We start from the raw sequence: 17,505 nt of genomic DNA on the forward strand, positions 1-17,505 counted from the left end.
GTTTTTCTGCAGTTTCATACTTGAGCTCTGAGCAGTCATACTGCTCCCTTACATACAGTGCAACTCCCCCACCTTTTCTGCCCTGCCTGTCCTTCCTGAACAGTTTATAACCATCCATGACAGTACTCCAGTCATGTGAGTTATCCCACCAAGTCTCTGCTCTTCCAATCACATCATAATTCCTTGACTATGCCAGGACTTCCAGTTCTCCCTGCTTGTTTCCCAGGTTTCGTGCATTTGTCTCTATCACAGACTCTACATTCCCATTGCTTTGTGGGTAACCAAAGGAAGATAGGCTTGTATGTAAATACTCATTTGACACTGAATTGTTTGAGGACTCCTGCAGCATACTGTGGCTCATTGTCAGAGCATAAAATCTCAGGTATGACATGTCTTGCAAAATGCACATTTGGTTTCTAGATCATGGTTCTTACCTGAGAGTTGTCCAGATAGCCTCTTTCTCTGACAGAATATACCTGTGTTCACACCCTACATAATATTGTAATAACTTCAGTAAAAGGCATGCCTTATGAGATATCATTTAAAAACTCATAATTTGTTGATCAATAATATCATGGCAAAATGGACAAAGCAGAATCATATGTGAAGTTATAAATGTAAGTTGAAATCATGACTAAAAGTATGTTTTCCAGATAAATCTAGGAGTGGGCAAACCAGTTCCTCAGACACAAAAGGCAAGCTGATGAACCCGCCAGATGTAAACAAGGCTGATGGACCATTATGTGATAAGTGACCATTCTTTGGCAGGAAAGGGGTAGAGGCAAAAATCTATATTTTAGCAAAGAAACAGCATGGAGTTCTGTCCACACAGACTGCTTGTCACCTTGCTCCCAGCTGGAAATGCTTCTCAAAGGGGAGAAAGGACTATAATAAGAAGGGGCAGACGCTAAATCACCCAAGTCACCCCCCTCCCCCAATCCCTGGCTGTTGCATTCATTGTGCCTGAAGAGACAAAGGAAGCAGCTGTTGGACTCTGGGGGAAGGGTACTTACCTAAAGAGTTTGGTCAGTAAGACTTCTGAAAGCATGTGGTAAGAAAACTTTGCTTTGAATCTAATAGAGTTTGTTAAGTTAGATACCAGTAAGCATTTTACCATTATTTTTCTTGTAACTGCTTTTGACTTTATGCCTCATTACTTGTATTCACTTAAAATCTCTCTCTTTGTAATTAATACACTTTTTTGTATCTAATCCAGTATGCTTAAATTGAAGTGTCCGGGTAGCTCCATTTGGGGTAACAAGTTGTGGCATATTATTCCCTTAAAGAACTAATGGACTCAGTATATTTGTACTGTCCAGGAGAGGGCTGGGTAGTACAGGACATAGGTTTCTGGGTGAAAATTTGGGACTGAGAGTGTGTTGGGGGTCACCCTGTAATAATCATTAAGGCTGGTAAGAGCCAAGGTATGGCTGAATGGCTGCAGCACATACAGGCATGGCTTGGAATGACTTACAAGCTAGAGGCTGTGAGCAGTCCAGGTTGGAAGCTGCAGCAAGGCATTGTAAAGGGCACCCCAGATTACAGGGCAGGAGTGACACAGCTACTCATTGGTCTGGATTGTACCCTGGTGTGTTGTAAACTCCCAGAAACTGGTGCAGTAATCTACTCCCAGCATGTAGTTCCTGCCATTAGAAGTGAATATTTCTGTTCCAACATTTTTGCAGGATTTGATTGGGATTTCTTGAGGCGGTATATAATCTCCTTCTGTTGTTGATCATTATACTCTTTGCATACATCTCACTGTTTCATATATGCTCTCAATTAGGCACTCATGTCTGGCCCGTAGATACACCCCCAGGCTTGTCTCAGGCATGCTTCTATCCCCAAGTGTGAAGTATGTATCTGTCTCATGATATCTCTTAAATCTACCGGGATTACTGCTCAGTCCCCCTTAAATTGAACCCCATCTTGCACACACAGTTTATCCCTCACTTGGTAGTAAAGAGATGCCTCCTTTGGTGCCTGCTCCTTGTGATCCAGCCAACCCTCAAGTATGAAATGTTTTACCGCCTGTATCACCCTTCCTGTTAGGTGCTGTATTAGATTGCCTGGAGCCTCCCATCAGAGATGAGAAGGTATTGTAGCATGTTGACAGATGGTTCGGTGGAACAGCAGACAGAGTCTGTGGTGTACTCTACAAGGTAAGCCATGCTCAGGGTATCTGCCACCAGCAGTGACTATCCTGGGCAGTACCTTATCCTCACCCTATAGTGCTGGAGTCTGCTTGTGATCAGACTACACATTCACCTAGTGCCCAAAGGCAAGCTGATGGAATAGTTCCATTCCAAAAAGCACAGCCAGTAGCTCCCTTTCTGTATCTATCAGGGCTCATCCAGACAATGCAATGGGCTTCTGGCTTTGCATCAGTGTGTCAGGGCAGTCAGGACCAAGGGTGAGAATCCACATCCGGCTTCAGGGTCTGGGTCAGAAGGCAAAGTCCAAATCAAGCTGAGATCAAAGCCAGGAGTTCAGGAGCAGGAATGGCCAAGGCAGCTACAGAAGATCCACACCGTTGCCTAGACACTTCCTGGAATGCCACTTAGGTTTATATAGGGCAAGGAGCCAATCAGGAGCCATGAGGCTGCTGCCTGTCAGACCCCTTGAGGGGGGACTTCCCATGGTCTGTGTCCACAGTGGATTGTGAGCAGGGGAGCGCAAGCCTGTTAAGTTGCTGTATTATGATCAAATCCATGGCTTGCACTGTCCTGCTGCCCATGGTGGCTGAAACTCCTGTGTATGAACTACTATCAATTCTAAGTGATAACATCTCTTGTACAATAAAGCCATTCTGAGGTCAGTGGCAAATGCAGACTGTTAATAAGAAACCCATGATACATTACCAGCACTGGGTCACATTTCTCCAGTCTAATGTTAATGCTTATCAGTGTTGCTGGGACTACATTTCAGCTGACTCCACAATCCAGCTAGAATTGAACTGGTCGTTGATCTAATAGCAGTTGCAAATAAGCAGTTGAATGGCCAGGTGCCTTCTTCTGCAGTGCATGTTCAATGAGAGTCTCTGGATCTGCTAAAGTGACACTGCAGTTACCCTCCTCTTCGTTGGATGTCTCTAGTTACCCGAGTTACCACATGTACTGCTGCATTTTCCTTCCTGGGGTAGCTGCAGCATTGGGACATAAAGTGGTTCTATTTCTAATGCCTTTTGCACCATTGCCCAGAGGGTGGGCATTTTTCTTTACACCTTTCATGTTGTTTTCCACAGTATGTACACTGCATTCTTAGTCAGTCTCTCTCTGTCCTGCTTCCTGGGTTCCTTTAGCTTGAGCCTGTGTACTTGTTTTGTACTAGTGGCTGTTATTGTTATGAGCCTTTCCCTGGACTGTTGAGCAGACATTGTTATCTAGGAGACATTTCTCTAGGGTTAGAGCTGACTCTTGTAACAACCTCTCCTGTAAGCTGGATTCATGTGTCTCACAAATGATCCTGTCTTTAATTAGGGAATCTTCAATATCTCCAAAGTTACACATAGATGCCTGAATTATCAGTTCTGTAATGTAAGTATCTATTCTCTCTTCTACTTCTTGGTCTCAGGTAAAAACAGAGTATCTCTGTACTGGTTTATTCTGTCCGAGGTCACCCATTAAACACTCTTATCAACTGTTCCAGTGTTTTCAGCATTATTCCTGGCATCCAATTCTTGTCCTTCCCCTCAATTATATATCTATACAGGAACGCCTCACTTAACGTTGTAGTTATGTTCCTGAAAAATGCAACTTTAAGTGAAACGATGTTAAGCGAATCCAATTTCCCCATAAGACTTAATGTAAATGAGGAGGTTAGGTTCCAGGGAAATTTTTTTCACCAAACAAAAGACTATATATATATATATATATATATATATATATATATATATATATATATACACACACACACACATAGTATAAGTTTTAAACAAACAATTTAATATTGGTACACAGTGATGATGATTATGAAGCTTGGTTGAGGTGGAGGAGTCAGAGGGTGGGATATTGCCCAGGGAATGCCTTACTGCTAAATGATGAACTAGCAGTTGGCTGAGCCCTCAAGGGTTAACTCTCACACTCTACAAGGCAGCAGGAAAGGAGGGAGGGCAGTCAGAGACAGAGACAAACACCTTGTGTGTGTTTGATAGAGATGTGCATTTTCCCTTTAAGTATGAAGAGTGGGGTCAGAAGTATACTGCCTTGTTAATTAGATCAGCAAGCTGAGACCCAACCACAGCTCCCTCCGTCAGTGCCCCCCTGCTCTATGGAAGATGGGGTAAGCGGGGTGCAGGAGCAGGGGGGAGGGGGGCACCCTGACATTAGGCCCCCTCTTCTTCCCACCCCCCACAGGGCTGGTGCAACCACTAGGCGAACTAGGTGGTTGCCTAGGGTGCCAAGAGGTTGGGGGTGGCCAAAAGCGCGCTCTGGGGAGGCAGTGGAGCGGAGGTGAGCTGGGGTGGGGGGCATGGGGAGGTAACGGGGGGGAGCAAGTAACGGGGGGGGCAACACGCAGAGGAAATGCTCCCCGCCCCAGCTCACCTCTGCTCCGCCTCCTCCCCTGAGCACACCGCCCCACTCTGCTTCTCTCCCTCCCAGGCTGGTGGCGCCAAACAGCTGATTGGCGCCATGAGCCTGGGAGGTGGGAGAAATGGAGCGGCGGCAGCATGCTCGGGGAGGAGGCGGAGCAGAGGTGAGCTGGGGCGGGGAGCTGCCGCACGGCTCCCCGGGCCAAGGGGGTGGCGGGGAGTTGCCGCACGGCTCCCTGGGCCAAGGGGAGGGAGGGGGCAGCGGGGAGCTGCCGCACAGCTCCCCAGGCCGAGGGGAGTGGAGGGGTGGTGGCTGGGAGCTGCCTCAGGGCGGGGAGCTGCCGCAGCGGGGGTGCCTCAGGGTGGGGGGGGGGTAGGGCGCTGCCGCAGGGCTCCCGGGGTGGAGGGGTGGGCGCAAGGTGGAAGTTTCACCTAGGGCGTGAAACATCCTTGCAGCTGCCCTGCCCACACAGCAAGCAGGAGTCTCAGGGAGCAGCTCCAAGGCAGAGGGCAGGAGCAGCACATGGCAGTGCGGGGAGGGAGAGCTGAACTGCTGGTAATTGATAGCCTGCTGGGCGGCTGTTGCACAGGGAACTTAGGGGAGTGGGGAGCTGATAGGGAGGCTGCCAGTCCACCCTGGTTCCAAGCCCCCACCAGCTAGCTCCAATGGGCTGCTCTTCCTGCAAGTGTAAGGGGACTGTTGCCCCCTTACTAACATTCACTGGGGGTGTTTTAGTTGCTAGCTCCCAGTACTAAAAAGGGGCAAGGGTCGATGTGGAATCAGGACCCTGAGACTGACAGCCCCCAGGAACAATGGGGAGAGGCCAATGCTCCAGGTCAGCCTGAATGACAGGGTGAGCAGGCTAATCAGGGAGTCAGGAGGAGAGGGAGGTCCCATCCTCCGTGTGAGCTGGATTTGCCTGGATCAGACAGAGTGGGGCCGAGCTAAGGAGAAAGCAGGGGCCGAAGCTAAGCTGGGGAGCAGAGCTGTGCCAGATCCAGAGGGACCAGAAAAGCAGCCCACGAAGCAGGTCAGTGCTGGGAGCAGAGTCACAGAAGCAGCCTGCAGAGCAGACTTGCCCTGGGAGCAGAGCTGTAGCAACCAGAGCCAGAGGGGCCAAAGAAGCAGCCCAGGGAGCTGGAGGCAGAGCAGCAGCAGTGCAGAGACAGGGTGGTGGAGCTGAGGCTGGAGCAGTCCGGAGCTGGGTGCGGTGAGCAGCTAGAGAGAGCGAGGGGGACCCTGGGCAGTGGGCCCAGCACAGGGAGACACCTCAGCCAAGAGGCTCTGCAGGCCAGGCTTGGATCGTAACCCCGAAAGGGCGGGGGCGACACTGAGAAGAAGGGTCCTACCACTTAGAGCCTGAGAGCGTGTGGCCACCACCAGAGCAAGTGTCCAACCCACAGCATCCCTGCAGCACAGCCAGAGCCTGAGAAGAAGGCCTGGGACATACAAGGAACAGACTGTGAACTGCCCTGACATTCCAGAGACACTGCTTGTGATGTTCCCTGCCACAGAGCGGGGTGATGTGTTTCCTTTAACCTTTCCCATTTTTCCTTATTCTTTTTAAAATTAGTTGTTGATTAAATAACTTGCTTGTATGTAATGGTCAGTGGGTCAGAGAAGTGCCCAGTGCAGAGAGAGTACCCCGGAGTGGGGACACCCTAGCCCCTGTCCTAGGTGACCACAGCAGGGTTCGGGGTTGAGACCCCCAGGAATCCTGGGCCCAGCGTTGTTGGGGTTACGAGGACTCTGCCAGAAAGGAGAGTGGAAGGGGAGTCCTCAAGGGCAGGGAGGCCCCTGGGTAAAGGAAGTGGGAGCGATGACTCAGATCCTTTCGCTCGCCCACTTCACCAGGGTAGTGCAGAAGCAGGAAAGTTCCCCACAATAGCGGGACTATTCCCCCGCTTACACAAGCAGTGGACAAAGCAGGTGGCTACCAAACGACGTTATAAGGGAGCAGTGCACAACTTTAAACGAACATGTTCCCTAATTGATCAGCAACATAACAACAAAACGTTAACCGGGACGACTTTAAGTGAGGAGTTCCTGTACTCTTTACCTTCATTTTCTCATCTTTATCACGCACAGTCAGCTATATATACAGACAAAGTTCTTACTTCCTTTGCTTCCATGTTCGTGCAAGGCTTTTCCCCCCTGGAAAATCAGCATTCCTGTTGGTCTCAGTCCCTCATTCCTGCCTGTTTGCTGTTTCCAAATACCGCTTTGTTTGCTTGTTAATCATACGCTCTTCCTTTCTGTAGGTCTCATCAGACTAACCACTGCCACTATATTTTATGTACTGTGTACTGGATAACATCATGAAAAGACTTTGCACTTTTAAATCTAAGCTGGCGCTTTATTAAGAACTATTTACACGGATGCTTGAGCTGCAGCTAACATACTATCCATGTGCACATATACTGACTTCTGGGTGCCTCCTCTGAACTCTTCCCTCCTGCATTCTGAACTTCTCTCTCCATGTTCCATGAAGGTTGCTATAGAGGAGAAGCATGAGGTGTGAGCTGAATGCGGAAGGGAAGGTGGCAGAGCAAAACTGGATGGGTGAGTGCAAGCAATCTGGGTAATATTTTTTGTGCAGCCCAAAAAATCTGATTCCTCTCAATTGCCAGATGGGTGTTTAGATAGAGAAAAAAAATCAGGCAAGATTTTCAGTATTTTTGCATTAGCATATCTATGAATGAATAAAATACTTACTCCGTCTTGTTTTTGTTCTTCCCTTCTTTTCCTTTTCTGCTTTTCCTTTTATCTACCCTTTGTTCTCATGTATCTTGCAAAAATCTTTTGCCCTTTCAGTGTCTTTTCCTGCATTCTAACTTTTCTGCAGAGTTAATAGTCCATTCTCTCTCTTTTATTTCTCTGTGTTCTCTCCCTTCTTTGTCATGGTCTCTCAATATTTTTCTTTCTCTCTCCACCACATTCTCTTTACTTCCCTCTGCTCTGTTTTTCCCTCTGTCTGTCACTGCTTTCTCTTTTGTCTCCTTCTCCAGTCTCTCACGCACTCCCTCCCCTACTCACTCTGCCATGCTTTTACACACGTACATATACAAACCTGCTGCCTCTCTGTCTCAGAAGAGAGGACATCCCATTTTCCCTCACCCTCCAGCAAGGAGAGGGGGACCATGATTTTAATTCTCCAAGTCAAGTTTTGTTTCTTTTTATCTTCAATATTCTCTCCCCCAACCTCAGGTCTTTTTTTATGTCTCATCAAGGGAATGGGCTGGATGACTTTCTCCTCCCTGCCCCAAGACAAGAGAGGGGCTGCACTTCTGAGGTAGGTGTAGGAAGGATTTGGTAGATTGGCCAGCTAGAATTAGAGCTGAACTGGTCAGCAAGGAGGTAAGAGCAGAGGAGCTTTAACTGCAGGCAGGAAGGAGCTCAGCTGGGCTGCCTACTGTACTCGATAAAAAGTTCTGTGGTCCCTCAGCACCACAACACTTCCTTAGATTAGCTTGTATGGGCATGTGCTGACCTGGCCACCTGTTAGTATTACGGGAAAAAATCAGGGGTAGATCTATCTCATTTTCTCTAGAGGTGTAGGAAACCTGTGAAATGACAATATCAGACAAACAGATGAATTACTAATGCTGGTTTAGAAGTAATAAGGTGAACACACAGGAAAATCAGGAGTTCTTACTCCTCTCCAGTTGGTCAAACACTGGCTTCTTTTTGACTTGTCTCACACTCCTCACTGTTGATCCAAAGGAAGTCCCAAAGGTTTCCCAAACTCTTCATTTTGGATACTACCATTTCTCCCCCCACTTTATTATTTTCATTAAAAGGCCATGCTACTGATCTTCTAAGCTCGAGGGCAAAAGGCTTTTGCCAATGCCATAGAATAACTCACCAGAAGATGCCTGTAGTGAATATATCTGTGAAGCAATGTCCACCCTTTTCACATAAGAATAAGGACAAGATTTTTTGACCAGAGAGTGAGAGACAAGTCGCTTCTGAAACTGTACTTGTCCCATTGCATCAATCATCAGGCCTTAGGTCAACATGCGTGAATAACTGATAAGGCCCCCAATAGGTGTATGCATCACACAACCTCTGTCTTCCAGCAAATAACATAAATAAGAATAGTACATTATGCTTAGTCATAGTAAAAATGAGACGCTAAAGACATGATGCATAGAGCAATGAAATAAAATGAGGCTATCTTTCAACTGTCATCATGCACCCAATAAAGAAATAAAGATGGCATAAAAAAAGTAATGAAGAGGTGTGCCTTGTTTTCATCGAAGTCATAGATGAAATATTTTAGAATCATAGCAGGTTTAGATAAATATTTCTAGGGCTGTGTTTCACATTGAGGTTATCTTATCTGAATTGGTCACAAAATCTGTTTCTCTGTTCATATTGGGACAACAAAGAGGTGGAAAGACCGATTTTTATTCCAGAAACTTTCTCTCTCGTTTCTGTTAGATTATAACATTTTATAATCCTCTTGCTAGAAGATTGTTTCCCAAATTAAATTACTCCATTGCTTTGTCCATTTTTGCTTTGGATGACTCAGAACAATAGGGGACACCACCATTTCCTGTATGAGACATTTTGAGAGTCTAATGAATGTGCACTAGGCAGTGTTTCCTGACATTCAACCTAAATTTTCATTTGTTTTATTTTGACCCATGACTCCTACTTGTATCTCTGCTACTATGCTGAAAACTTCTATCTCTCTTTGGTGTTCATCACTGTTCACTTTCTAATACTTGTAGGCAGTTGTCCTCTTTTACATCATTGCTTTGCCAAGCTCTTGATAGACAGAAGAAAAGATGGATAGCATGCATGCTTGTCAAAGTAATGACTAAGAGCATGTCTTCATTACCATGCTAAATCGCCGCCACTGCCATTAATGCAGTGGCACTGATTTAGTGGGTATGGTGAAGATGCACTAAGTTGATGGGAGAGCACTCTCCCATTGATATTTGTAATCCACCTCAACAAGAGGCAGAAGCCATGTCGATGGGAGAGTGTCTCCCGTTGACATAGCATAGTGTAGATACTCCTGTAAATTGATTTAAAATATGCCAGATTGAATTACATAACTTAACCTACTTCATTTAGATTGATGTACAGCTTAGTTTAGACCAGGCCTAAGAGTAAGTTCCAGAGAGAGAAAGACTAACATCTTTCTGGGCCACAGTATATCGCCTTTGAAGATTTTAACCACTATATTGCATTATAAGCTCATATTTAATTTGCTGTTCACTAGCACTATATTCCACTCTCTTCTTCCATTGAAGATGTATATTTTGGATAATTTTCCCCCAGAGAAGTGTTAGCTTGCATTTTTTCTGTGGTAAATCCTTTTTTGTGTGTATCATAACACCCATTGTTTCATGTTCTCTGTGTATATAAACCTCCCTACTGTATTTTCCAATGAATGCATCCGATGAAGTGAGCTTTAGCTCACGAAAGCTTATGCTCAGATAAATTTGTTAGTCTCTAAGGTGCCACAAATCCTCCTTTTCTTTTTTGTTGTAATTCTAACATCTCTAGTTCCCTTTATACTATTTCTCACTACCCAATACCTCCTAATTTATCATCATCTGCCACTTAAAACAATGTGTGGTTTATCCTGACTCTTTCAGCTTATTAATAGTGATGCTCAATAAAACCAGACCTAAACCCAACTACTATAGCACCTCCTGGTCATCACTTGCTCCCTTCAAGTTCATATATTGCTGTTTACCATTACTTTTGCTCAGTCTTTCAGTTAATTTTCATTCCATGCAATAGATGTCACATTCAATCTAATGGCAATTAATTTTTCATGGATGATTCTGAGAGGTACACTGTAGCAATTGCTTAGCTGAAGCCTACATATATTAAATCTCCCTAAATTTTCTCCATCCATTAATTTGGTAATTTGAGAAAAAATAATCAGGTTTCTCTGGCATGATTTGCACTAGGCTTTATAGGCCTTGGAATTCTAATTCTACTTTTTTTTAACTGAGTTAACTTTTGTCATTTGCATACATTAATACTTATTTCACTTCTTATCCTCCTGCTTCTAAAAAAGGAAAATTATAAATATACTTTTCATTAATCTATTTGTTTTGCAGCACAGAGCAATGCACATCTAATGACATGTGAATATGGATTACTAATTTAGAGTAAGTGCTATCATTTCCACTGGTGTACTTTAATTAAAGGGACCAGTCCTAGTCTTCAGTTTATGTTTTTACAAATAGCCATTGGATGTTTATCATTAGGATTAACAAATCAGGAAAAATAAATCTGTTATACTAAAATTTTAAAAGTAAAGAAATTAAAGGTTGCCATACAGGTATCTATGATTCTATGATTATTAAAAATAATTGGTTCTTACTATTGTTGTCTTACAGACTATTCTACCCTCTCTCCCCCAATAGAACATACACAGGTTTATTATTATAGGGTTGCTCATGAACATGGAGCTGCTATTTTTTAAATACACAAAAAACACACTGACAGTTTTAGTTTTGGGGCAAAAATAAACAACGATTGTACATCAGTTTTTCAATGAAGGAAAAATTTAGGTCAAATGGCCTAGCAAACTTGACAGTATACTTTTAAGTTTTGATAAAGTTCTGATTTTGATCTCCTTGATTTAACTAACACATCTGGGTTATACTTAAACCTTGCAGTGCGATGGGTTGGGACCCTTAGGGTATGTCTACACTGTAATAAAACACCCACAGCTAGCCTATGTCAGCTGACTTGGGCTCACAGGACTTGGGCTACGGAACTATAAAATTGCAGTGTAGACATTCCAGCCTGAGCCCGAATGTCTACACTGCAATTTTATAACCTGCAATCTGAGCCCCATAAGCCCAAGTCAGCTGACATGGGCCCGTGGAGGAAGTCTTATTGCAGTCTTATTACCCTAAGAACTTGCAGGCAACCATCATCCAAACTATTAAATGCTAAAAGGGCCTGGGATGCCTTGGAGAGTGTGTTACACTTATACAGAGAGGGAGATTTTGACGTATGCTTACAGCTTCAAAACGCAGAAAAGGATGTACAATAAATGGTTACCTTTTGCCTACAGTACTTATTATATATGCACATTTTCCTCCCATTTCCAATCCAGTACACAAGGATAAGTAGTTCCCATCATTTAGAACTGTTCACATACATTTTTGTAATTGTACAGACTTTCTAGACTTACCTCCTCTATGGATAATCAAAGAAGTTTCACTTCCAACAGGACATTCTTTAAGTATATCCACTACTTCTGCATGGCTCAGGTTCTGTACATTCTGCTGGTTGATCTCAACAATGAGGTCACCTTCACACAAACCAGGACATCCCTGAATGTCTAGAATTTGCTTCACCCTCTGTCCTGTAGGACTGTCTGCTATAGTGAAGCCAAAGCCCTGGGCCCCTTTCACAATGGTTAAGGTCATGAGTTCAGCTTGGGTGGCCCCAGAAGAAGCCATTGATACATTATCATCATGAACAGGTGGTGGGAATGTGCTATCAAGCTGACTATCTGCTGGAATGGAGTGCAAGGGATGTGGTGGTCGATCTGTTACATCTGGAACAGATTGAGAGGTCCTAGAAATGTATTCCAAATAAGTTTCATAGTTATGTCTTCCATTTACCACTACCGGAGGCCTTTCCATTACTGCAAGTGGTGGCACCATGCTGTTGGCAGGATCTTCAGGATCAAAGGGCAAAGGGTATCCACGACATAGCACCAGGTTGACACTCTGACCAATAGGAACTGACTGGAAGAGTTTGACTACATCTGCGTGAGTATGCCCAAGGACACAAACTTCATTAATATAGACAATGACATCACCTAGAAAGAGAAAAAAATAGTGATGACATGAGAAAACTTCAATTCCTATTGACACAAAAGGAATGGAATTTGTTTATGAGATCAGACATAGGAAATCACAATTCTACTAAAAAGTAAAATCAATTAGAGCAATATTCAGATCGGCCAAAGGTGATACCAGGCTGCAATTTGTCTGCCTACAAAGATAAATAAGGGTAGTTCAATGCTGAAATAATTATAACAGAGCAACAGCTCTACTATAATTAAGGTTCAGACTAAAGGGTTTTGTCTAAATCTCAGCTCGTCTGCGTGCTCTGCAATCTACATGGTTATTCAGATTGCCTTAAAAATTAGGTGGTGTAAGGTTCTATTAGTGATCCAAAGCTGGGAACATTTGACCAAAGGAATAGGGAGATACAGTCCCAACCCCCTTTCTTAAAGCTGAGTGATTCTGGCAACCTTTTTTGGCTCCCAGATGGAAATCAAACCGGGGCTCAGATCACTGCACCAGAGTCCCAGTGCTCAAAGTTACCCCAACAGAGCTCATGGCTTCCACCAGCCCTTTGAAGGAAAATCAAAATGTTATTTCAAAAAGATTGTGCTTCCCCAGTTAGGCCTGTTGTAAATTTCACATTCTTAATATCACACCTAATGAATTATACTGAGCATGTGCAGAGAGTCTGGCCAGCTATCTGGAAAACTATGTTTTCAGCCTAAGACCTGAGACACTCTGAGGGCGTGGCACAGTCATTGGATCTGAGCATCACCCCCGGTATTGAGAGTTGAAATCCTACCTAGAGCAGAAATCTGAAGTAAAACAAAACAAAAAGCAGGAATATTACTCCAATCTGATTCTGTCAAGGGGGGAAATGTAATATTGGCAGCGCTGAAGGTGCTGAAATTATTCTTTTTAAAAGAAAAGAAATTACACAAGCAAATGTTTGCTGGGAGGGGAGGATGATTAGAGGAGGAAGAGTAGGTGGGAATAGGATGAGAAGGGTTGGGGGATCAGGGATGATGAGGGCTAGCAGGTGGGGTAGGACACAGGGAAAGGAGACGGGAAGGGGTGAGTGATGGGAACAGGGGCAGAATATGGGCAGGGGCACCTGTCAACTCCACATTTCCCTCCTGGGTGTACGCCATGGCAGTTCACACATCACATAGCTATTGTTTCAGGCTGTATTCATCTCCATCAGGTACTCTTTTTCAGAGATGAATTTTATTTAGATGAATAAGCCACTTAATATCTCTCAAAATCTGCAACCATGAAGTGTGAACCAACTCTGGGAAGAAATCTGAGAATGAACTGTAAACATCTGGGAAAAATCTGCCTCTCTCAAGGTTTTTATATATTTATTATTCATTTTGGCTAAATGTAATCTGAGTACAGCAGAATATTCAGAAGGCGCTGAAACTATTTTTGAAAAGCAAATAAATTACACATGCGAATGCTCACTGGGAGGGGAGGGATGATTGGGGTGCAAGAGTAGGTGGTAATAGGGGAAGAGAGGCTTGGGTCTGCAGCGAGGGATGGAAAATATTATGGAGAGGGGGATAAATGGGAATGGGCGGTAGGGAAGGGAAGAGGGGTGGGGGGCTCAAATAAGGAGGAGGATTTAGGGGGAGTGCAGAGGAGAAGCTGGGAAGGGTTGGGATAGCAGAGAAGTTTAGGGGTCTGCGTGCTGGGATCTGTAGGGCTCTCAGCTCCTCTCCCGGTCCACTGTGTGCTCTGGAGGACCCTGCTCCTCAGGCAGTGTCTAAGCCCCACTCCTACCCCTCCATGTGAGCTGGGATCTGAAGGTAATGCAAATTTATACATCTAAAATCCAGAAAATGAATAGTTACATATCACCCCATGTGCAGGGTTGAGATCAGGGACTGGCCAGGGGTGTGTGAGAGAGGCCCAGTTTGGAGGAGGGGCAGACTGTGTGGATCTGAGGCATGGCTGGGGAAGCCTGGCTGAAGCAGGGCAAGAGTTCCAGCTGGAGGTTAGTTAGTGTTGGGAGTGAAAGTCTGTGCTCAGTGTGCAGGCCTCTGGTAAACTGCTGCCTGGATATGTGTATGCTGCTGCATGGGGCAGGAGACAGCAAGGAACAACTTACATGTTAATGGCTCTTACAGTGCCAACTAATGGCTTAATGGGCAGGGAGGGGGAGCTGGAAATGTTGGTGGGGTGGGGAGTGTGGTGCTACGTGTGGCAGAGAATGGAGAAGGAGAGAGACATACCAGTCTTCTCTCACCTGCTGAAAGTTACTGTAACTGCCGTACTATAAAACTGCCAAGAGCTTGGGACTTTCATGGATGAAATTTCTCTCACCAGCCCTGTAAGCAACTACTCACTGCAAACATTTCAAAGGACAACCATGATCTCTACTCCACTATAACAAAATGTACAGGAGAAGGGAGGTGCACAGAGGAAATTCTATAAGCAACCATGTGGCCTAGTGGAAAGACCACTGGACTGGGACTATTCCTAGCTGTGCCACTGGCATCCTGCTGGCCTTGGGGAAGTCATTTAACCTCTCTCTGCCTCAGTTTCCCCTTTGTACAGTGGGGATGATGATGTAAAGTTCTTTGAGATCTAACTAATAAAAAACACTATATAAAAGCTAGCTCTTTTAATTATTAGCTAACCACAGCAGCACATCAGCTGAAAACCTGAGTGAGGATTACAACTGTCTAAATGAACACCAACTGCTAACAACAAATATTTCCTGCTTAAGTAAATAGGAAATTAAATGGCATAAAACTTGTTATCACAGAGTTAAGGTTGCTGGTGATAGCTTGTGCCCTTCCAGAATGTCACGGTTATAAAACTCAAACTTCTGAAAACCAGGAAATACAGAGTTAAAGGTAAATGCCCACACAATCTTAACTCTGCCCTCTTTGAATGATGCCCCAGTACACCCAGAACAATCCCACTCTGCCTTTTCACTAAAGTGGTCAAGTGTCACCTACACTTCCCCTACGCTCGAACACTGAGCCTATGGCCCCAACAGAATACCACACTTACCTCAGACCTATTTACAAGCTCTTTACACTTTCACATAGGTCAGGGGTTCTCAAACTTCATTGCACTGTGACCCCTTTCTGAGAACAAAAATTACTACCAGACCCCAGGAAGGGGGACCGAAGCCTGAGTCCGCCCAAGCCCCACTGCCTGTGTGGGGGAATAAAGCCTGAGCACCACGGCTCCGGGAAGGGGGGCCAAAGCTGAAGCTCAAGGACTTCAGCCTCTAGTCACGGGGCCTGGACCCTGAGCTGTGCTGCCCAGGGCTGAAGCCCTCAGGCTTTGGCTTCGGCCCTGGGCAGTGGAGCTTGGGCTACAGCCCCGGGCCCCAGCAAGTCTAAGCCTGCCCTGGCAACCCCATTCAAAGGTGGTAACAACCCACTTTGGGGTCTGGACCCACAGTTTGAGAACCCCTGACACAGGATACCACCTAAAATTATACTTTCCTCGAGCCAACATTAAATCCACAGACTGCACTCATATCCAGGGGTGCTGGAACTATTTTTATAGTGGGGATGCTGAGAGCCATTGAACCAAACTGTAAGCTCTGTATATAATGGAAACTGCTTCAAGCCAGGAATGTGGCAGACCCCCAGCACCTTTGCTTAGATCCCCCTCTCACTATCTATAATACCCCTGGCAATAAAACCACAGTGCACTGCTACTTGCACATGCTACACAATTCGGTAGTGAAATTATGCACTCTGGAAACTCAAGGTATGTAAAAATCTCTTTCCTTTGATCATACACATGGGGGTGGGGGGAGAGGAAATGGGACTCAGCTCCAGATCGTCTCATAGCACAATCACAGCTCTATGGTGCTTCTCAAACTAATCACCAGATTTCCTCATATCACAATCACAGCTCTTCCAAACGGCTCCTGCCACAGGTGCTGGCTTTCTCCTTGCCCCAGGGGCGTTCAACCCGCAGTCTGCCCCATTCCCTGCCCCCACTCCACTCCTTCTCCATACCCCCACCCTTCCCCCGCCTCTTCCTGCCCAGTTCCACCTCCTCTCCCCCTTCCCCCAACTCCTCCCGCATGCTGCTGAACAGCTGAGGGGGAGGAGTTGACAGGTGGGGCCACTGGCAGGCGCTGGGGTGGAGGGGAGAAGCTGCCTGCTGGTGGGTGCTAAACACCCACTAATTTTTTTCCTTGGATGCGCCATTGAGTTGTGCTGTTCATGTAATTCTTTACTGAAGTCTCTATCTACTCTTTTGTATCTAACATACACTACTTTGGTATCAGATTTGACAGAGACAGAATGGGATTACTAGACAGTTACAATTAGGAAAAGGACGAATATGTCAGGAACATTTTAATCTGAACAATACCAGATTTTGTGGTGTCTGTGTCTAGAGGAGGGGTCGAGTGGATGCCGATGGGCTAAAAGTTCGCAGGGCATGTAAGTTTCTGTGTGAGAAATAATCATCCTGCATTGAATGGGAACTCTACCATTGCCTTTAAAGGTCACCATTTGCTATCACATATCACATGGTTACTCTGGTTATTTCCTATTCTACGTATAGGCAAAAGTTTATCTAATATCACTGTGTGCGAGCTATTGCCAAATGATAACTTTTTATGGTTAACCACTGTGCCTCATCACTTTCAGTCAACATTGGGTTCATGGGTCTCCACTCTGCTCATGCAGCAGCCCTTTTCTACCGAAGAAAAATAGTTCAAAATAAGTTTCAGTTGACTTAGGTGTCTTCCCATGACCAGGACTAGTCAATATATTGGTGATTATCAACAAATATTCATATTATGGTAGAACCTACAGGCCAGAGCCTGGATTAAAATAAATAGCAACTTATTTGTCCACACAATAGCCAAAGTACTTACTAGCCTATTTTTGTTTCCGCCTTCAATAAAGCTAAAATGGCATGCATCTTTTATAACACAGAAAATGGCTATGTGGTCAGAATAATTATCAAGCTACAGTTGTGTTGTAAGTGACAATATTTTTATTTTTCTGCAATTAAGTTATGTACCAATAAACTATGATAGCTCTAGGTTCACTGCCAGATACATAGCTTAATTATTTGAGCTAAAATAATATGCACTATCAATTTTATGTTTTAATGGTACCTCAAGATTCAGTAATTAAATTAAAAATTTTTTTGCTACTGGAATTGCTTTCAATTAATGTATGAAATTGTTTCCTGGAAGCACC

General features: G+C 44.8%; 1 protein-coding gene across 20 annotated transcripts in view; it reads right to left on the reverse strand.

Annotated features, from left to right (window-relative positions):
• The window catches only part of MAGI2 (membrane associated guanylate kinase, WW and PDZ domain containing 2), a 1,189,595-nt gene that overhangs the window by 168,003 nt on the left and 1,004,087 nt on the right, over positions 1–17,505 (reverse strand). For 19 of the 20 annotated variants that reach the window (XR_007354679.2, XR_007354680.2, XR_007354681.2 and 16 more), the window contains one exon: positions 11,707–12,342. The exons of the other annotated variant lie outside the window; for it this stretch is intronic. Coding sequence is in view for 16 of the 19 variants with exons in the window: in XM_048836471.2 (XP_048692428.1) it covers positions 11,707–12,342 (636 nt within the window). In the remaining 3 variants the exon portion in view is untranslated. The remainder of the gene's footprint in view (positions 1–11,706; positions 12,343–17,505) is intronic. 20 annotated transcript variants of the gene reach the window in all.

The sequence above is a fragment of the Caretta caretta genome, chromosome 1 (assembly GCF_965140235.1).
Source record: "Caretta caretta isolate rCarCar2 chromosome 1, rCarCar1.hap1, whole genome shotgun sequence".
NCBI lineage: Eukaryota > Metazoa > Chordata > Testudines > Cheloniidae > Caretta > Caretta caretta.